General features: G+C 45.0%; 1 protein-coding gene across 1 annotated transcript in view; it reads right to left on the reverse strand.

The window, feature by feature from the left end:
• btbd9 (BTB (POZ) domain containing 9) overlaps nucleotides 1-22,749 on the reverse strand; it is a 195,129-nt gene that overhangs the window by 168,526 nt on the left and 3,854 nt on the right. Inside the window, exons 2-3 of the mRNA XM_072550147.1 lie at nucleotides 16,163-16,366; nucleotides 281-644 (exon numbers count right to left, since the gene is read on the reverse strand). Coding sequence (XP_072406248.1) covers nucleotides 281-644; nucleotides 16,163-16,347 — 549 coding nt within the window. The 5' untranslated portion in view covers nucleotides 16,348-16,366. The remainder of the gene's footprint in view (nucleotides 1-280; nucleotides 645-16,162; nucleotides 16,367-22,749) is intronic.

Consider the following 22,749-nt stretch of genomic DNA (forward strand, 5'->3'; position numbering starts at 1 on the left):
GGGTAATTTTGTGTTTGTTGGTCAGCTGTAAGGTACCTGTTTCTATTCTGTATGACTCTAGGTAATTTTACTGACAGAAAGTGTCATTTGGTAATTTTGGTAAAAGTTCAAGCAGCTCCAGTGATTCAATGACAACATGAAGGTGAAAGTTTTGAAACAGACTCTCCTCAGTATTTTCAGCGAGAGTCTGAAATTCCAATATGAGTACTATTTAGCAGACAGATGAGAGATTTAGGGTTTGATCAAAACTGAAATATAATTTTAATGCTCATTAGCTTACCTTAGAGAGAGATAGGAAGCCCTCACTACTGAGAACTGCCTTTGCATTCCTGTCCATGTACAGACAGCAGGTACTGGAAAGTTTGTGTAGACAGTAAAGACTGGCCACATCATAAACCATACAGACATTATTAATACTGAGGATGGTACACAGATACTCTGACGTGGCATCTTCCAGCTCTGGGAATCCATATTTATGGGCAAGACTGAGGAAGTCCAACAATATTTCTTCTTTTTCATTACTGAGTGTGACTTGGCCTGTGTAAATATACTTCAGGAGCATTGTAAATGCCTCTGCTGGGATATCCTCCAATGGGATTTCAGCCTGCGAATGTGCCTCACGCATTCCACCATATAATAACGCCCTAGACAGAGAGAGGTGCAAGGTTAGCTGCAAAGACACTTGCCGTCATTAAAGACTATTATGTAACCACAACAACAGCTTATATTGATACAGTACCTCGATACAGTAAAACAACATTAGCAAGCAAGGTATGAGACCGAGCCATTAGATAAAATTAAAGCAAGTTACCGAAAACATGGCCAAAGAGGGAGGCTTTAAGGAGCATCTTAGAGAAGGCTTAAAAATGTGGAGAAGTATACAGAGTGAATGTCAGAGCATCGAAATGGGGAAAGTGAAAGCACAGACACCAACACCCAAGAGGTCAGAATTAGGAAAACACATTATTCTCAAGAGGCTTGTACTGCCTGGAGGAGAGGGAGAGGCGAGACTCAGGAGCACATTGAAAGCAAGGATAAAAATTTTAAAGCGTTTTTTTCTAAATTCATTCATGAGATGAGGGCATCACCAACAATTGCCCTAAGAGTCAACCACATTGCTGTGGGTTTGGAGTCACATGTAGGCCAGATAAGACCATAAGATATAGCAGCATATGTTAGGCTATTGTATCATGACTGATAAGTTTCACAATCTCATTCTTCCACTTCCTCCCTGTAATCCTTTATCCCCTTGACAATCAAGAGCCTATCTATCTCAGTCTCAAGTACACTCAATCACCTGACCACCACAGCCTTCTGTGACAATGAATTCCATAGATTCACCATTCTCTGGCTGAACAAGTTTCTCCTTATCTCCGTTCAGAAGGCATGCAGTCTGCTTTCCTTTATTGGTCAGAGTGTTGAGTACACGAGTTGGGGGGGGTCATGTTGCGGCTGTACAGGACATTGGTTAGGCCACTGTTGGAATATTGTGTATAATTCTGGTCTCCTTCCTATCGGGAAAGACGTTGTAAAACGTGAAAGGGTTCAGAAAAGATTTACAAGGATGTTGCCAGGGTTGGAGGATTTGAGCTATAGAGAGAGGCTGAACAGGCTGGGGCTGTTTTCCCTGGAGCATCAGAGGCTGAGGGGTGACCTTATAGAGGTTTATAAAATTATGAAGGGCATGGATAGGATAAATAGACAAAGTCTTTTCCCTGGGGTCGGGGAGTCCAGAACTAGAGGGGCATAGGCTTAGGGTGAGAAGGGAAAGATATAAAAGAGACCTAAGGGGCAACTGTTTCACACAGAGGGTGGTACGGGTATAGAATGTGCTATCAGAGGAAGTGGTGGAGGCTGGTACAATTGCAACATTTAAGAGGCGTTTGGATGGGTATATGAATAGGAAGGGTTTGGAGGGATATGGGCCGGGTGCTGGCAGGTGGGGTTAGATTGGGTTGGGACATCTGGCCGGCATGAACGGGTTGGACTGAAGGGTCTGTTTCTGTGCTGTACATCTTTTACCTTACTCCCTTTATAAACGGGGCTGTCACATTAGTGACTTTCCTGTCCTCTGGGACCCTCCCTGATTCTCGCGATTACTGAAAGATCACCACTAACGCCTCCACTATCTCGTCAGCTATCTCCTTTACACTCCTATGGAGTGTAATCCATCTGGTCCAGGTGATTTATCCACCTTCAGGCCATTCAGTTTTTCGAGCACCTTCTCCTTGGTGATGGTCATATTCAACTCTGTCCCTTCACTCTTGAATTTTTGGGATATTACTCATGTCTTCCACCGCGAAGACTGATGCAAAGCTCCTCAGCCATTTCCTTATTCCTCACTGTCTCTCCTGCATCATTTCCCAGCAGCCCAATGTACACTTTTGTTTCTCTTTTGCCCTTTATATACCAAAGGAAACTCTTGCAGCCAGTTTCCTGCAATATAAAAGCCAGCCTTTATATTACTGGCTCGCTTAACCTCACATTTAATCTTCTCCCTCTTTATTTCTTGTTTTGTTGCCCTCTGTTGGTCTTTGTAAGCTTCCCAATCCTCTGGCTTCCTACTGCCCTGCACCACACTATATGCTTTCCTGCTATCCCTGACTTCCCTAGTCAGCCATGGTTGCCCCATCCTCCCTGTACCATGCTTCTTTTTCCTCAGGATGAATCTCTGCTGTGTCTCCTGAATTACTCCCAGAAACTCCTGCCATTGCTGTTCCACCGCTAGGCTCCTCTCCCAGTCAATTCTACCCAGCTCCTCCCTTATGCCTCTGTAGTTGCCTTTATTCAGCTGTAATACTGTTACCTCTGATTCGATCTTCTTCTCTCAAATTGCAGAGTAAATTCAATCATATTCACCTTAAGCTCCCTTATCAGTCTGCCTATTGCACAATACTAAATCCAGTATTGCCTGTTCCCTAATGGGCTCCAACACAAGCTGCTCCAGAAAGCCATCTCATAGACATTACGTAAATTCCTTTCCTTGCAATCCACTACCAACCTGATTTTCCAAGTCCACCTACATGTTGAAATCCCCCATGATCACTCTAACTTAGCCTTTCCTACACATCTTTCCTATCTCCTGGTGTATCGCACGCCGCAGCCCCAGCCTGTACATAACTCCATTTATGGTTTCTTTACCTTTTCGATTTCTCAATTCTACACAGACAGATTCTACGTCATCTGACCCCACTTTGTTTCTTAATATTGATTTAATTTCATTTCTTACTAATAAGTCAACCCCAGCCACTCTGTCAACCTGCCTGTCATTACAATAGGATGTGAATATTCAACTCTCAACCTTAATCCCATTGCAGCCCATCTCTATGATTCCGACCATGTCATACCTACCAATTTCAACCTGCACCACCAGCCCAGTTACTTTATTCCTTACACTGCGTGCATTCAGATACAACACCTTCACTCCTGGATCAATCGTCCCTCTTCTCATTGCCATACGTTTGTCCAGTGTGTTTGAAGTTTGATTGCTAACCTTTTCCATACACCCTGTCCTATTTTAGATTAGATTAGATTACTTACAGTGTGGAAACAGGCCCTTCGGCCCAACAAGTCCACACCGCCCCGCCGAAGCGTAACCCACCCATACCCCTACATCTACATCTACCCCTTACCTAACACTACGGGCAATTTAGCATGGCCAATTCACCTGACCTGCACATTTTTGGACTATGGGAGGAAACCGGAGCACCCGGAGGAAACCCATGCAGACACAGGGAGAACGTGCAAACTCCACACAGTCAGTCGCCTGAGGCGGGAATTGAACCCGGGTCTCCGGCGCTATTTGTGTCCATGCTTAATAACCTCTCCTGAGTTCTGAACTCTAAACACCCTTCCGTGCCCCATTTAGTTTAAATCTCTGTCTACAGCCCTAGTTATGCGATTTGCTCAGACTCTAGTCCCAGCACGGTTCAGATAAAGACCGTGCCATTGGAACAAGTCCCTTCTTCCCCAGTTCTGGTGCCAATGTCCCACAAATCCATGGTGAATGGTAGGGCTGTAATGAGTGTCATGGAACTGAGTGGCCTTGGACTTCAGCATCACAGTTCTCTGAACGTAGAGTCACATGTAGACAGGGTAGTGAAGAAGGCTTTTGACACACTGGCCTTCATCAGTCAGGGCGTTGAGAATAGTTGGGAAGTTATATTGCAGTTGTACAGGATGTTGGTGAGGCCGCACTTGACATATTGTGCTCAGTTTTGGTCACCTGGCTATAAGAAGGATGTTATTAAACTGGAAAGAGTGCAGAAGAAATTTACAAGTATGTTGCCGAGATTCAAGCATGTGAGTTAGAATAGAATAGAATGTTCCAGCACAGTACAGGCCCTTTGGCCCTCGATGTTGCACCGACCTGTGAAACCAGTCTGAAGCCCATCTAACCTACACTATTCTATTCTCGTCCATATGCCTATTCAATAACGATTTAAATGCCCTTAACGTTAGCAAGTCTACTACTGTTACAGGCAGTGCGTTCCATGCCCCTACTGCTCTGTGAGTAAAGAAACTACATCTGACATCACACAAAGGCGGCCTTTGTGTGGAGCTGAAGGAGATGGGGCAGACACTAAATGAATATTTTGCATCAGTATTTACTGTGGAAAAGGATATGGAAGATATAGACTGTGGGGAAATAGATGGTGACACCTTGAAAAATGTCAGATTACAGAGGGGGAAGTGCTGGATGTCTTGAAACACATAAAAGTGGATAAATCCCCAGGACCTGATCAGGTGTACCCGAGAACTCTGTGGGAAGGTAGTGAAGTGAATGCTGGGCCTCTTGCTGAGATATTTGTATCATCAATAGTCACAGGTGAGGTGCCAGAAGATTGGAGGTTGGCTAACGTGGTGCCACTGTATAAGAAAGGTGGAAAGGACAAGCCAGGGAATTATAGAGCAGTGAGCCTGACGTCGGTGGTGGGCAAGTTGTTGGAGGGAATCCTGAGGGACAGGATGTACATGTATTTGGAAAGGCAAGGACTGATTAGGGATAGTCAACATGGCTTTGTGCATGGGAAATCATGTCTCACAAACTTGATTGAGTTTTTTGATGAAGTAACAAAGAGGATGATAAGGGCAGAGCGGTAGATATCTTCTATATAGTCTTCAGTAAGGCGTTCAACAAGGTTCCCCATGGGAGATTGATTAGCAAGGTTAGATCTCATGGAATACAGGGAGAACTGGTTCAAAGGGTGGTGGTAGAGGGTTGTTTTTCAGACTGGAGGCCTGTGACCAGTGGATGCCACAAGGATCGGTGCTGGGTCCACTACTTTTCATCATTTATATAAATGATTTGGATGTGAGCATAAGAGGTATAATTAATAAGTTTGCAGATGACACCAAAATTGGAGGTGTGGTGGACAGTGAAGAGGATTACCTCAGATTCCAACAGGACCTTGACCAGATGGGCCAATGGGCTGAGAAGTGGCAGATGGAGTTTAATTCAGATAAATGCGAGGTGCTACATTTTGGGAAAGCAAATCTTATCAGGACGTATACACTTAATGGGAAGGTCCGAGGGAGTGTCGCTGAACAAAGAGACCTTGGAGTGCAGGTTCATAGCTCATTGAAAGTGGAGTCGCAGGTAGATAGGATAGTGAAGAAGACATTTGGTATGCTTTCCTTTATTGGTCAGAGTGTAGAGTATAGGAGTTGGGAGGTCATGTTGCGGCTGTACAGGACATTGGTTAGGCCACTGTTGGAATATTACGTGCAATTCTGGTTTCCTTCCTAACGGAAAGATGTTGTGAAACTTGAAAGGGTTCAGAAAAGATTTACAAGGATATTGCCAGAGTTGGAGGATTTGAGCTATAGGGAGAGGCTGAACAGGCTGGGGCTGTTTTCCCTGGAGCGTCAGAGGCTGAGGGGTGACCTTATAGAGGTTTATAAAATTATGAGGGGCGTGGATAGGATAAATAGACAAAGTCTTTTCCCTGGGGTGGGGGAGTCCAGAACTAGAGGGCATAGGTTTAGGGTGAGAGGGGAAAGATATAAAAGAGACCTAAGGGGCAACATTTTCACTTAGAGGATGGTACGTGTATGGAATGAGCTGCCAGAGGATGTGGTGGAGGCCGGTACAATTGCAATATTTAAGAGGCATTTGGATCGATTTGTGAATAGGAAGGGATTGGAGGGATATGGGCCAGGCACTGGCAGGTGGGACTAGATTGGGTTGGAATATCTAGTCAGCATGGATGACTTGGACCGAAGGGTCTGTTTCCGTGCTGTACATCTCTATGACTCCATGATATCTATCACCCCTCAATTTAAAGCTATGTCCCCTTGTACTAGCCATCACCATCTGAGGAAAAAGGCTCTCACTGTCCACCCTATCTAACCCTCTGATTATCTTATATGTCTCAATTAAGTCACCTCTCAACATTCGTCTCTCTAAGAAAAACAGCCTGAAGTTCCTCAGCCTTTCCTCGTAAGACCTTCCCTCCATACCAGGCAACATCCTTGTAAATCTCCTCTGAATGCTTTCCAAAGCTTCCACATCCTTCTTATAGTGCACTGACCAGAACTGTATGCAATACTCCAAGTGCGGCCGCACCAGAGTTTTATACAGCAGCGGCATGATCTCATGGTTCCGAAACTCAATTCTTCTCCCAATAAAAGCTAACACACCATATGCCTTCTTAACAACCCTATCAACCTGGGTGGCAACTTTCAGGGATCTGTGTACCTGGACACCAAGATCTCTCTGCTCATCTACACTGCCAAGAATCTTACCATTAGTCCAGTACTCTGCATTCCTGTACTCCTTCCAAAGTCAATCACCTCACACTTTTTCACATTAAACTCCATTTGCCACCTCTCGGCCCAACTCTGCAGCTTATCTATATCCCCCAGAGGCCTGCAACATCCTTCCACACTGTTCACAACTCCACCAATCTTAGTGTCTTAGTGTCATCTGCAAACTTACTAACCCATCTTTCTATGCCCTCATCCAGGTCATTTATAAAAATGACAAACAGCAGTGGCCCCAAAACGGATCCTTGCAGTACACCACTAGTAAGTGATCTCTAGGATGAACATTTCCCATCAGCCACCACCCTCTGTCTTCTTTCAGCTAGCCAATTTCTGATCCAAACCACTAAATCACCCTCAATCCTATGCCTCCGTATTTTGTGCAATAGCCTACCACAGGGAACCTTATCAACACCTTACTGAAGTCCAAATATACCACATCAACTGCTTTACCTTCATCTACCTGTTTTGTCACCTTCTCAAAGAACTCAATGAGGTTTGAGGCACGACCTGCCCTTCACAAAACCGTGTTGACTATCCCTAATCAAATTATTCCTCTCTAGATGATTATAAATCCTATTTCTTATAACCGTTTCCAACAGTTTACCAACAACTGAAGTAAGACTCACTAGTCTATAATTTCCAGGGTTGTCTCTACTCCCCTTCTTGAACAGGGGAAACACATTTGCTGTCGTCCAGTCTTCTGGTACTGTTCCTGTAAACAATGTCAATGTAAAGATCAAAGCCAAAGGCTCGGCAATCTCCTCCCTGGCTTCCCATCCAGGCCAGGGGACTTATCTATTTTCACACTTTCATGAATTGCTAACACATCTCCCTTGTGAACCTAATCTTACTCTAGTCATTCTTTTATTCCTGATATATCTGTAGAAAGCCTTAGGGTTTTCCTTGATCCTATCCGGCAACAATTTCTCATGTCCCCTCCTGGCTTTTCTTAGCCCTCTCTTTTGGTTTTTCCTGGCTAACTTGTAACTTTCAAGCACCCTATCTGAGCCATCACATCTCATCCTAACATAAGCCGCCTTCTTCCTCTTGACAAGAGATTCAACTTCCTTCGTAAACCACAGTTCCCGCGCTCAACAACTTCCTATCTGCCTGACAGGTACACACTTATCAATGATCCACAGTGCCTGTTCCTTGAATAAGGTCTACGTTTCAATTCTGCCCAACCCCTGCAGTTTCCTTCCCCATCCTGTGCATCCTAAATCTTACCTAATCGCATCATAATTGCCTTTCCCCGAGCTATAGCTCTTGCCCTGTGGTATATACCTATCCCTTTCTATCACTAAAGTAAACACAACTGAATTATGGTCACTATCACCAAAGTGCTCACCAACCTCCAAATCTAACACCTGGCCTGGTTCCTTACCCAGTACCAAATTTAATGTGGCTTCGCCCCTTGTTGGCCTGTCTACATACTGTATCAGGAAACCCTCCTGCACACATTGGTCAAAAACTGACCCATCTAAAGTACTTGAACTATCATATTTCCAGTCAATATTTGGGAAGTTAAAGAACCCGTAACAACTGCCCTGGCACTCTCGCTCCTATCCAGGAATATCTTTGCTATCCTTTCCTCTACATCTCTGGAACTATTCAGAGGCTTATAGAAAACTCCCAACAGGGTGACCTCTCCTTTCCTGTTTCTAACCTCAGCCCATACTACCTCAGTAGACGAGTCCCCAAACATCCTTTTTGCAACTGTAATACTGTCCTTGACTAACAATGCACCCCCTGCCCCTTTTTACCATTTTCTCTATTCTTACTGAAACATCTAAATCCCGTAACCTGCGATTATCATTCCTGGTTATGGGAGAGGGTGGATAAGCTATGACATTTTTCTTTAGAGTATAGGAGAGGGTGGACCTCAGAGAGGTGTATAAGATCATGAGAGGCATGGACAGGATGAATGCACTCAGTAATTTTCCCAGGCTGGGGAATTAAGGACTTGAGGGCATCAGACTAAGGTTAGAGAGGAAAGAATAAAGGGGGACGTGAGGGGCAATCTTTTTACACAGAGGGTGGTATGCATATGGAATGAGCTGCCAGCAGAAGTGGTTGAGGCGTGTACATTCACTTCATTTAAAAGGCATTCGGACAAATACATAGATAAGATTAGAAGGAACTGGGCCAAGTGCAGTCAACTGGTTACCGTGGATGGATATTTTGGTAGGCATGGACCAGTTTGGGCCAAAGGGCCTGTCTCTGTGCTGGAGGACTCTATGATTCTCTACGACTTCAAATCCATTCCTCCCACACTGTTGTTTGAGCCACGCATTTACCTTCCTAATCTTAGTGACCCTGTGCCAATTAGCTCGTGGGTCAGGTAGTAATCCAGAAATTACTTCCTTGTTGGTTCTGCTTTTTAATTTAGCCCCTGGATGTTGGTACTCCTTTAGCAGAACCTCTGCCCTGGTTTTTACCCAGTGTGACAGAAATATGGAACGCACTGCTTGAGGTGATAGTGGAGGCAAGTACTCTCACAACATTTAATAAGCATTTGAACAAGAACTTAAAATGTTGGGACATAGTACGTTATGGATGAAGGTAAATGGGATGAGTAAATTTGGAGTTTGTTGTTAAACACAAAGGTTGGGTTTTTTTAAATACTGTATGACTGTGACTTTTTTACTTTTAAAAGGGCTGCAGGAAGGGACACCTGAAGGCTTTTGTACACAAATATTCAATAGTGAGAGTAGAGTTGAACAAAACACAGGAAATGGGAGCAGGCCACTCAGCCCATCAAGCTTGTTCTACCATTCGATAAGATCATGGCTGATCATCATAGCTCAGTTTCACCATCCTCTCTGACCTCCATTATCCACAACTCTCTCGATCAAAATTCTATTCCGGTCAGTATTGAATATAGTGAGCAACTCTGCTTCATCTAATGATTGACATAAATATCCTTTGCTTCATTCATTCACAGTATTAGTACTGTAAACAGAAAAAATCCAGCACAGAAGACCACAAGATATAAGAGCAGAATTTGGCCACTGAGCCATTCGACCCATCAAGTCTATACCAACCCTCTGAAGAGTATCCCGCTCAGACCCACCCCCTACCCTATCCCTGAGACCCTGCATTTATCATCGCTAATCCACCCTGACCTGCACATCTTTGGACTGTGGGAGGAAACCGGAGCACACAGAGGAAACCCATGCAGACACGGGGAAAATGTGCAAACTCTACACAGAGAGTTGTCAGAGAGTGAAATCAAACCTGGTCCCTGACGCTGTGAAGAAACTGTGCAAACCACTGGGCCACCCTATGCCAGTACCTTCCACCCAAGTTTACGGGCTCTTGTCTTATTTAGGAACCTACGCTGCTGCATGCTGTTGAAGGCCTTCTGGAAATCCAAACAAATCCATGTGCACTGGCTCTCCTTTGTCTAACCTGCTCAATACCTCCTCAAAAAACTCAAACAATTTGTCAGACATGACCTCCTTTTGATGAAGCCATGTGGACTCAGCAGTATTTTATCATGCACCTCCAAATACCCTGAATCCTGTAGCCCTCCACTAATGCCACCTTGCTGAACCAAACATGACTCATTTATACCTCATTCCTGCTTAGTTAACCAATCCTCTATCAATGACAATATGGTACACAATTCAGATTAGTGGTGCTGGAAGAGCACAGCTGTTCAGGCAGCATCCAAGTAGCTTCGAAATCGACGTTTCGGGCAAAAGCCCTTCATCAGGAATAAAGGCAGTCAGCCTGAAGCGTGGAGAGATAAGCTAGAGGAGGGTGGGGGTGGGGAGAGAGTAGCATAGAGTACAATGGGTGAGTGGGGGAGGGGATGAAGGTGATGGGTCAAGGAGGAGAGGGTGGAGTGGATAGGTGGAAAAGGAGATAGGCAGGTAGGACAAGTCCGGACAAGTCAAGGAGACAGTTACTGAGCTGGAGGTTTAGAACTAGGGTGAGGTGGGGGTAGGGGAAATGAGGAAACTGTTGAAGTCCACACTGATGCCCTGGGGTTGAAGTGTTTCGAGGCGGAAGATGAGGCGTTCTTCCTCCAGGCGTCTGGTGGTGAGGGAGCGGTGGTGAAGGAGGCCCAGGACCTCCATGTCCTTGATGGAGTGGGAGGGGGAGTTGAAATGTTGGGCCACGGGGTGGTGTGGTTGATTGGTGCAGGTGTCCCGGAGATGTTCCCAAAAGCGCTCTGCTAGGAGGCGCCCAGTCTCCCCAATGTAGAAGAGACCACATCGGGAGCAACGGATACAATAAATGATATTAGTGGATGTGCAAGTAAAACTTTGATGGTTGTGGAAGGGTCTTTTAGGGCCTTGGATAAAGGTGAGGGAGGAGGTGTGGGCGCAGGTTTTACACTTCCTGCGGTGGCAGGGGAAAGTGCCAGGATGAGAGGGTGGGTTGTAGGGGGGTGTGGACCTGACCAGGTAGTCACGGAGGGAACGGTCTTTGCGGAAGGCGGAAAGGGGTGGGGAGGGAAATATATCCCTGCTGGTGGGGTCTGTTTGGAGGTGGCGGAAATGTCGGCGGATGATTTGGTTTATGCGAAGGTTGGTAGGGTGGAAGGTGAGCACCAGGGGCGTTCTGTCCTTGTTACGGTTGGAGGGGTGGGGTCTGAGGGCGGAGGTGCGGGATGTGGACGAGATGCGTTGGAGGGCATCTTTAACCACGTGGGAAGGGAGATTGCGGTGTCTAAAGAAGGAGGCCATCTGGTGTGTTCTGTGGTGGAACTGGTCCTCCTGGGAGCAGATCCGGTGGAGGCGGAGGAATTGGGAATACAGGATGGCATTTTTGCAAGAGGTAGGGTGGGAAGAGGTGTAATCCAGGTAGCTGTGGGAGTCGGTAGGTTTGTAAAAAATGTCAGTGTCAAGTCGGTCGTCATTAATGGAGATGGAGAGGTCCAGGAAGGGGAGGGAGGTGTCAGAGATGGTCCAGGTAAATTTAAGGTCAGGGTGGAATGTGTTGGTGAAGTTGATGAATTGCTCAACCTCCTCGCGGGAGCACGAGGTGGCGCCAATGCAGTCATCAATGTAGCGGAGGAAGAGGTGGGGAGTGGTGCCGGTGTAATTACGGAAGATCAACTGCTCTACGTAGCCAACAAAGAGACAGGCATAGCTGGGGCCCATACGTGTGCCCATGGCTACCCCTTTGGTCTGGAGAAAGTGGGAGGATTCAAAGGAGAAATTGTTAAGGGTGAGGACCAGTTCGGCCAAACGAATGAGAGTGTCGGTGGAAGGGTACTGTTGGGGACGTCTGGAGAGGAAAATACGGAGGGCTTGGAGGCCCTGGTCATGGCAGATGGAGGTGTAGAGGGATTGGATATCCATGGTGAAGATGAGGCGTTGGGGGCTGGGGCAACGGAAGTCTTGGAGGAGGTGGAGGGCGTGGGTGGTGTCTCGAATGTATGTGGGGAGTCCAGGAACTCTGGGCCTCCTTCACCGCTGCTCCCTCACCACCAGACGCCTGGAGGAAGAACGCCTCATCTGCCGCCTCGGAACACTTCAACTCCAGGACATCAATGTGGACTTCAACAGTTTCCTCATTTCCCCTTCCCCCACCTCACCCTAGTTCCAACCTGCCAGCTCAGCACTGTCCCCATGGCTTGTCCGGGCTTGTCCTACCTGCCTATCTCCTTTTCCACCTATCCACTCTACCCTCTCCTCCCTGACCTATCACCTTCATCCCCTCCCCCACTCACCCATTGGACTCTATGCTACTTTCTCCCCACCCCCACCCTCCTCTAGCTTATCTCTCCACGCTTCAGACTCACTGCCTTTATTCCTGATGAAGGGCTTTTGCCCGAAACGTCGATTTCGAAGCTCCTTGGATGCAGCCTGAACTGCTGTGCTCTTCCAGCACCACTAATCCAGAATCTGGTTTCCAGCATCTGCAGTAATTGTTTTTACCAATATGGTACACAACACTGAAGTTTGTGTCGTAACCTTTTATGTTGCTCTTTATTGAATGCCTTTTGAAATTCATCACATTTACAGGTTTCCCTCTATCCAGCCTGCCTGCTACTTCCCAAAATTGAACTCAAATAAATTCTCCACATGATTTTCCTTTCACAAAACCAAACTTTCAAAGTGCCCTGCTATAGTCTGCTTATAATTTGATAAGAGGGGAGTTTGGTGACAAGGGGAGACACAAATGCTCTTTATCCTTTTCTTTCTCCATTTTCAGTCTCAAGGAAACCGGGAGTTCAAAAGCTGAAGAGGGCGAGGATGAGTTTTGAACTGAGACCAGGAGCTAACACAGGAAGAGTGACAACCTTGGTAACTGAGGCTAGGTCAGCATTTCCACTGTCCAGTCTTGAAACTAAAAATTGTTTTTTTGTTGACAATAAAACTGTTTGAAGTACAGTAGCGCCTCGACATATGAACGACCCCGTTTACAAACAAATCGGTTTATAAACAGGATTGTACGTAAAATTTTGCTTCAACGTACGTACGAAATTCAAGGTACAAACAAAGGTACGAATGCAAAAAGCCCATGTGCGACCATGTGGTTTCATTGTTCTGCTTTGCTACACGCTTGTTGAACGCAAAAGCTCTCGGGCCCCGCATGATCTCATTCAGCTCGTCTTTGGCACGTGCGCTGTGAGCAGCCGTCCAAGCATTCTTACGCCATCCAAACAATGGGAAAAATCGATTCAGTTCGAAAAGTTCACGAACCAGGTCCTGGAACAGATTAGTTCGCTACTGTACAAGGAATATGGGGAATTCAGTGCTAAGTATGTACTGATTTTTCTAATCAAATGGTTAGGGAAGAGAGGGTTATGGACCGTGTGCAGGCAGATGGCATCATGTTGGCACAGTCACGGTGAGCCAAAGGGCCAGCTCCTGCGCTATACTGTTCTGTGATCTAGCGACTCTGATCTCCAGCATCTGCAGTCATTGTTTTTACCTGTTCTGTGATCTATGTTTAACTAGAGGAAGTAAACAGAAAGAGAATACTTTAAGTCATAAGCTAAGTCATGGCAAGTCAGCTGTGCAATAGAATGCTCTTCCAATACAACCTGGGAATAAAGAGACACCTCCAGTCTCCAGGTGACCACAAGCGCAGGACGGGACTCTAGCTGCACCTAGTGGAAATCTGTGTTTCATATCTGAAGTACCTGCAAGTGAGGTGGTCACACTGCAGAGACATGTATACAGGCAAAAAGGAATGAGTGACCACCAGGCAGATAGTGCAGGAGTCCCCTGGGGACATCTTCACTGAGTTATTTCTGTGGCTGCAGATGCAACACCAGAAATGGTATACTGTCCCCCCAGATAAAGGATGTCACTGAACACCTGTAAGATATTCTGAACAACATCAGTGAAAAGAGGAATGGAGTCTGATGAGCAGAATGTAGAAACTAGGAAATAAATTAAAAAGCAGACTCCAAAGACAGAAATCTCAGGATCACACTCAATGCCAGTCCTGAAAAAAGGTTAACTCCTGTGCTCTCTGTGAAAACTCTGAATTCATCCAGGCCAGAATCTGCTGAGTTTCTTCAGCAATTTCTGTTTTGTTCATTTTACTCTCAAATAGATGGGCTAACAAGATCAGGAAAAAGCAAATGGACAACTAAAAGTGAGACTGAAGAGATGGCATCATAGGGAGGAATATGGATTCTCGAGGCACTGGGACCAATTCTGAGAAGATGGAACCTGCACAAGCTAAATTGGTTGCATCACTAAAGGACCTGGACCAACAGCCTCAAAGGGACATTCACTGGTTCTGTAACGGGGGGGGGGTTAAACTAGAGTTGCAGAGGGAAGGGAATGTGAGCCAAGAGGCAATGGTATTTGGAAATGAAAACACATAAGACAAAGGAAACAAGGACTAACAGCAATGGTATTACACAAGGTCATCATGGATTTATAAAATAAAAGTTGCATTTGACAAACCTACTCGACGTTGTGAGGACTTAACAAATAGAATATATGAGCGAAAACCACTGGATGTGATGTATTTGGACTTTCAGAAATTCTCTGATCAAGTTGCACTGATACGCCTTGCTAGGGTAGCACACTGGAATTCAAGTCCTATTATTCCCAGAGTAATTGCACAAATTAAAGATTTTAACAAAATATGCAAAACTACCAAATTTACCTCTCAATTTAGACCCTGGTGAACAAAGAACAAAGAAGGTTTCCACACTTAACAATAATTACTATTTACAGTATTACAAATAAATAGGTTTTGTCTACAGGCAAATAATTACGAACTGTCAAAATATAACTCTACTAGATAAAGCTTTAACCCCTTTAGAAAACTTCACACACAAGCATACACACACATACACATAAAAATGGTGACATGGTTTGAGGGCAAACTGCAGAGGCAGTTCAACAGTCCCTGTCCACAGGGTTGGCTGAGCTGATCCTCCTGGCACTCAAGGATTTAATATTCATTGATCCATCTCTTCTCTTGGTCTACTCACTTGCTTCCAGGAAGCAGACAACAATGGTTCACAACTTGTTTCAATCATTAATGGGATGTGGGCATCGTTGACTGGCAGCGTTTATTGCCCATCCCTAGTTGCCCTTGAGTTGTGTTCCTGAACTGCTGCTTATGCTGTAGGTAGACCCACAATGCCATCAGGGAGAGTGTTTTGGGATCTTGACCCATTGACACTGAAGGGATAGCAATATATTTCCAAGTCAGGATGATGAGTGTTCAAGGGGAGCTTGCGGGGTTGGTGTTCCCAGGAATCTGTTGTTCCCATCCTTCTAGATGACGGTGGTTGTGGGCATGGAACATACCTCAGCACAAATGTTACCTGGCCAGGACTAACTGCATACAACCATAATTTGCTAGGGTATATGAGGAGTCACAAATGACACTGAAGATTGAGCAGCTATGAGTGAACATTCCCACTTCTGACCTTACAATGGAAGGAAGGTCATTTAGGGACCTGTGAAAGATGACTGGGCATAGGATACTGTGCTGAGGACCTTCTGCAGTGATGGATTGAGGTGACTGAACTCCAACAATCACAACCATGTTTTGTGCTACATATAACCACCAAACAATGGAGAGATTTGCCTAATTCCCATTAACTCCAGTTGAACTGGGGTTCCATAATGGGCACTACATCCAGAAACATTCACTCTTTCCACTACTGGCAGAATAGCAGCATTTACATTTTGTCATATATTCTGATGGCGAGTAAATCTTTGCATTTGTCTCTCTCAAAAGGATGCAAACACTTGTTCATCAACTGTATTTAAGACAAAGATGGAAAAATGTCTGTTCTCAGGGAATCCAGGATACAATGAATGGTGAGGAGGAGGAGGAATATCAACAAGGAAGTATTAAATGGAAGTATGAAGGTTTCAAGGACAGAATTATATACTCCAGCTCGGATTATGTGAGACAGTGGGTGAATTATTAATAACTAATACTAGAAATTTACCTGAAATACTGACAACGAGCAGCCAGAATCACTCGATGGGCTGTAAATCGTTTCTTCTCCACGAGGAATGTGACATCGCTGTACTCCTCACGGTGTATCAATGCTCCAACATGTTCAGACAGAATGTGAACATGATTAATTTCACCAATTGAAGTGTATGGCCGCAACTGGTGCCTGTTGCTCATGGTGGCAAGAAGTCTCAACCTAAAATCAGAAACCAATTCAGAGAGATTGATATAGTGCACTGGACAGTGCCTGTCTACCTCTTGTTGCCTATCCCTCACTATTAATCCTTCTCTTTCGGTCTCTGTCTCACACTCTTGCTGACCCTGACTGACTGCCTGTCTGTCTGTTTCCTTGTTTCTCTGTCACTGTCCAATAACATCTACATACCAACAAATAAGAAAAATTCTAAGGCCCAAACCTAGTCATCTTGGTTAATGAAAAAGGTCAGAGCCAATGCCAAACTCAAATAATGATATAGGAGAAAGTGAGGACGGCAGATGCTGGAGATCAGAGCTGAAAATGTGTTGCTGGAAAAGCGCAGCAGGTCAGGCAGCATCCAAGGAACAGGAGAATCGACGTTTCGGGCATGAGCCCTTCTTCAGGAATCTTTCCTGAAGAAGGGCTTATGCCCAAAACGTCGATTCTCCTGCTCCTTGGATGCTGCCTGACCAGCTGCGCTTTTCCAGCAACACATTTTCAGCTCAAATAATGGTATACAATTGCACAAAGAAAGGAGGGAATACAAAACAAAAGGAAACAATTATTCAAAGATTAATGAGGGAAAATAACAGTCTGAGACAATACACAATAAGTACAGGAGTAGGCCATTCGGTCCTTCGAGCCAGCACCACTATTCATTATGATCATGGCTGATCATCTACAATCAGTATCCTGTTCCTGCCTTATCCCCATAACCCTTGATTCCACTATCTTTAAGAGCTCTATCCATCTCTTTCTGGGGCAAAGCATTCCATATATGAAAGTTAGCCAAAAGTATTAAAACATAGAAAAAGCTTCTTCAGATTTGTTTTTAGTCAACAAAATAAGTGTTTTCCTTTCGTAAATGAATCTGGGGATTGGGTAATGGAGGATAAAAATATGGCAGACAAATTGAACAGCCACTTTTCGTCAGTCTTCACTGCAGAGAATTCCAGGAACATCCTGGAAATAGCTGCGAACCAGGAACTGAAAAGGAGGGAGCAGATCAAAAAAAAATTACAACTGCCAGGAATGTGTAAATTGGTGAAACTGCAAGTTCACAAATCCCTGGGCCCATAAGACCACAAAGTATTGGAGTAGAATTAGGCCATCCGGATCGAGTCTGCTCCGTCACTTCATCATAAGGTTAAAGGTTCGAAGAGATAGGATTTATAATCCTCTAGAAAGGAATAAGTTGATTAGAGATAATCAACATAGTTTTGTGAAGGGTAGGCCATGCCACACAAACCTTACTGAGTTCTTTGAGAAGGTGACCAAACAGGTAGATGAGGTTAAAGCGGTTGATGTGATGTATATGGATTTCAGTAAGGCATTTGATAAGGTTCACCACGGTAGGCTACTGCACAAAATACAGAGGCATGGGATTGAGGGTGATTTAGCAGTTTGGATCAGAAATTGGCTAGTTGCAAGGAGACAAAGGGTGGTGGTTGATGGGAAATACTCATCTTGGAGTTCAGTTACTAGTTTACTATAGGCCCCCCAATAGCAGCAGAGATGTGGAGAAACAGATTGGAAAACAGATTTTGGAAAGGTGCAGAAGCCACAGGGTCGTAGTCATTGGCGACTTCAACTTCCCAAATATTGATTGGAAGCTCTTTAGATCAAGTAGATTGGACGGGGCGGTATTTGTGCAGTGTGTCCAGGAAGCTTTTCTAACTCAGTATGTAGATTGTCCGACCAGAGGGGAGGCCATATTGGATTTGGTACTCAGTAACGAACCGGGACAAGTGGTGGGCTTGTTAGTGGGTGAACATTTTGGTGATGGTGACCACAATTCTGTGACTTTCACCTTGGTTATGGAGACAGATGGTTGCGTGCAACAGGGTAGGTTTTACAATTGGGGGAAGGGTAAATACGATGCTGCAAGACAGGATCTGAGGAGCATAAATTGGGAGCATAGGCTGTCAGGGAAGGACGTTGTTGAAATGTGGAACTTTTTCAAGGAACAGATACGACGTGTCCTTGATATGTATGTACCTGTCTGGCAGGAAAGAGATGGTCATGTGAGGGAACCTTGGTTGATGAGGGAGGTTGAATATCTAATAAAGAGGAAGAAGGAGGCTTACATAAGGTTGAGGAAACAAGGTTCAGACAGAGCATTGGAGGGATACAGGATAGCCAGGAGGGAGCTGAAGAAAGGGATTAGGAGAGCTAAGAGAGGGCATGAAAAATCTTTGGCGGGTAGGATCAAGGATAACCCCAAGGCCTTTTATGCGTATGTGAGAAACCTGAGAATGACGAGAACGAGGGGAGGTCCGATCAAGGACAGTAGTGGGAGACTGTGTATTGAGTCGGAAGAGATAGGAGAGGTCTTGAACAAGTACTTCTCTTCAGTATTTACAAATGAGAGGGACCGTACTGTTGAAGAGGAGAGTGTGAAACGGACTGATAAGCTATAAGAGATACTTGTTAGGAAGGAAGATGTGTTGGGCATTTTGAAAAACTTGAGAAGAGACAAGTCCCCCGGGCCTGACGAGATATATCCTAGGATTATGTGGGAAGCAAGAGAGGAAATTGCAGAGCCGTTAGCAATGATCTTCTCGTCTTCACTGTCAACAGGGGTGGTACCAGGGGACTGGAGAGTGGCGAATGTTGTGCCCCTGTTCAAAAAAGGGAATAGAGATAACTCCGGGAATTACAGGCCAGTTAGTCTTACTTCTGTGGTAGGCAAAGTAATGCAAAGGGTACTGAGGGATAGGATTTACGAGTATCTGGAAAGACACTGCTTGATTAGGGATAGCCAGCACGGATTTGTGAGGGGTAGGTCTTGCCTTACAAGTCTTATTGAATTCTTTGAGGAGGTGACCAAGCATGTGGATGAGGGTAGAGCAGTGGATGTAGTGTACATGGATTTTAGTAAGGCATTTGATAAGGTTCCCCAAGGTAGGCTTATGCGGAAAGTCAGGAGGCATGGGATAGTGGGAAATTTGTCCAGTTGGATAGAAAACTGGCTAACCGGTCGAAGTCAGAGAGTGGTGGTAGATGGTAAATATTCAGCCTGGAGCCCAGTTACAAGTGGAGTTCCACAGGGATCAGTTCTGGGTCCTCTGCTGTTTGTAATTTTTCTTAATGACTTGGAAGAGGGAGTCGAAGGGTGGGTCAGTAAATTTGCAGACGATACGAAGATTGGTGGAGTTGTGGACAGTGAGGAGGGCTGTTGTCGGCTGCAGAGGGACTTAGATATGATGCAGAGCTGGGCTGAGGAGTGGCAGATGGAGTTCAACCATGCCAAGTGTGAGGTTGTCCATTTTGGAAGGACAAATAAGAATGCGGAATACAGGGTTAATGGTAGGGTTCTTAGTCAGGTGGAGGAGCAGAGGGATCTTGGGGTCTATGTACATAGATCTTTGAAAGTTGCCACTCAGGTGGATAGAGCTTGTCAGAAGGCCTATGGTGTTTTAGCGGTCATTAGCAGAGGGATTGAATTCAAGAGTCGTGAGGTGATGTTGCAGCTATACAGGACCTTGGTAAGGCCACATTTGGAGTACTGTGTGCAGTTCTGGTCGCCTCACTTTAGGAAAGATGTGGAAGCTTTGGAGAGGGTGCAGAGGAGATTTACCAGGATGTTGCCTGGAATGGAGAATAGGTCGTACGAGGATAGGTTGAGAGTGCTAGGCCTTTTCTCATTGGAACAGCGAAGGATGAGGGGTGACTTGATAGAGGTTTATAAGATGATTAGGGGAATTGATAGAGTAGACAGTCAGAGACTTTTTCCCCGGGTACAACAGAGTGTTACAAGGGGACATAAATTTAAGGTGAAGGGTGGAAGGTATAGGGGGGATGTCAGGAGTAGGTTCTTTACCCAGAGAGTGGTGGGGGCATGGAATGTGCTGCCTGTGGGAGTGGTAGAGTCAGAATCATTGGTGACCTTTAAGCAGCAATTGGATAGGTACATGGATAGGTGCTTAAGCTAGGACAAATGTTCGGCACAACATCGTGGGCCAAAGGGTCTGTTCTGTGCTGTATTGTTCTATGTTGTATTGCAAGACTCTCTTCTGGGGCCACTGCTGTTTGTCATTTTTATAAATGACCTGGATGAGGGCATAGAAAGATGGGTTAGTAAGTTTGCAGATGACACTAAGGTCGGTGGAGTTGGGGACAGTGTGGAAGGATGTTGCAGGCCTCTGAGGGACATAGATAAGCTGCAGAGCTGAGCCGAGAGGTGGCAAATGGAGTTTAATGCGAAAAAGTGAGAGGCGATTGCCTTTAGAAGGAGTACAGGAATGCAGAGTACTGGACTAATGGTAAGATTCTTGGTAGTGTGGATGAAGAAAGAGATTCCCAATGTCCATGTACATAGATCCTTGAAAGTTGCCAACCAGGTTGATAGGGTTGTTAAGAAGGCATGCGGTTTGTTAGCTTTTATTGGTTGAGATATTGAGTTTCAGAGCCACGAGGTCATGCTGCAGCTACACAAGACTCTGGTGTGGCCATATTTGGAATATTGTGTACAGTTCTGGTCAACGCATTATAAGAAGGATGTGGAAGCTTTGGAAAGGGTGCAGAGGAGATTTACTAGGATGTTGCCTGGTATGGAGGGAAGGTCTTACGAGGAAAGGCTGAGGGACTTGAGGCTGTTTTTGTTAGAGAGAAGAAATTGAGAGGTGACTTAATTGAGACATATAAGATAATCGGAGGGTTTGATAGGATGGACAGTGACAGCCTTTTTCCTAGATAGGGATGGCTAGCACAAAGGGACATAACTTTAAATTGAAGGGTGATAGATATAGGACAGATGTCAGAGGTATTTTCTTTACTCAGAGTAGTAGGGGCATTGAATGCCCAGCCTACAACAGTAGTAGACTCGCCAACGTTAAGGGCATTTAAATGGTCATTGGATAAACATATGGATGAAAATGGAATAGTGGAGGTTAGATGGGCTTCAGATTGGTTCCACAGGTCGATGCAACATCGAGGGCCAAGGGGCCTGTACTTCACTGTAATGTTCTATGTTCTATCAGGGCTGATATATTTCTCAACCCATTCTCCTGCCTTCCTTCTGTAACCCTTGATTCCCTCTCTAATCCAGAATCTCTCTCTGTCTTAAATACACTCAATGACTCGGCCTCCACTACCCTCTGTGGCAGATTCTACAGATTCACTATTTGCTGGCTGAACAAATCCCTCCTTATCGGAGTTCTAAAGGATCATGCCTTCACTCTGAGGCACAGCCCTGGGGTCCTAGACTCTCCTACAAATGGAAACATTTTCTCCATGCCCACTCTATCCAGATCTCTCAGTATTCTGTGCATTTCAAAAAGATTCTAACAGTTTTAGAATGGTACAATAATAATTATTGAGAATTCAGATAATGATCACTTTGTGATATTTACTATTATTTGAAATTATGAAAGTTATGCGAGGATATTATGAGAATGATGAAGGATCCTGATGATGACTTTTTACATTAAATGTACAAATTTATGATCAATATAGGATGGCATTACTGAGGACTCTATTAACATTTGTCACATATAATATTATACTACATCTTGATGATTATATCGTGACATTACTATAATGTGTGAGGACTGTGGCAATGACCTCTGTTCCATTACGAAATATAAAATATTATAGTTGTAGGCTGATATTACTGTAATTAACCAGGATTCTGACATTGATCTCTGTGACATTACTACATATTATTCCATGGTAGTTATAGGGTCATATACTAAAATTCACCAAGACTCTGACAAGGAGACATTGGGGACATTTAAGCGACTGCTGGACATTCTGGACATTCACATGGATAGCAATGAGTTGACGGGTGCATAGGTTCAGTTACTGTATATTACATTATGATTAAATCTCGGCACAACATCGTGGGCCAAAGGGCCTGTTCTGTGCTGTACTTTTCTATGGTCTAAGGAACAATTTCATTATTAAATATAAGGCAATATCATCAGAGAAAATCACCACAATCGTTGAATTACAATAATATTCAGCAACCATCAAAACACATTACAATTAACATGGTGCACTGGAGAGATGTCATAAGAATTGACAGCAATTACGATATTATCCTATAACATCATAAAATGATTAAGAATATTGAGATGGTTATTGACCCCTGACCCCCCTCCTCTCCCTCTGCCTGCACCGACCCCTGACCCCCCTCCTCTCACTGTGCCTGTACTGACCCCTGAACTGACCCCTGAACCCCTCCTCTCCCTGTGCCTGTACCGACCCCTGACCCCTAACCCCCCTCCTCACCCTGTGCCTGTATCGACCCCTGACCCCCTCCTCTCCCTGTGCCTGCGCCGACCCCGACCCCCCTTCTCTCCCTGTGCCTGTACCGACCTCGACCCCTGACCCCCCACCTCTCCCTGTGCCTGTACCGACCTCGACCCCTGACCCCCCAC

Source organism: Chiloscyllium punctatum, chromosome 3 (genome assembly GCF_047496795.1).
Source record: "Chiloscyllium punctatum isolate Juve2018m chromosome 3, sChiPun1.3, whole genome shotgun sequence".
Taxonomy (NCBI): Eukaryota; Metazoa; Chordata; class Chondrichthyes; order Orectolobiformes; family Hemiscylliidae; genus Chiloscyllium; species Chiloscyllium punctatum.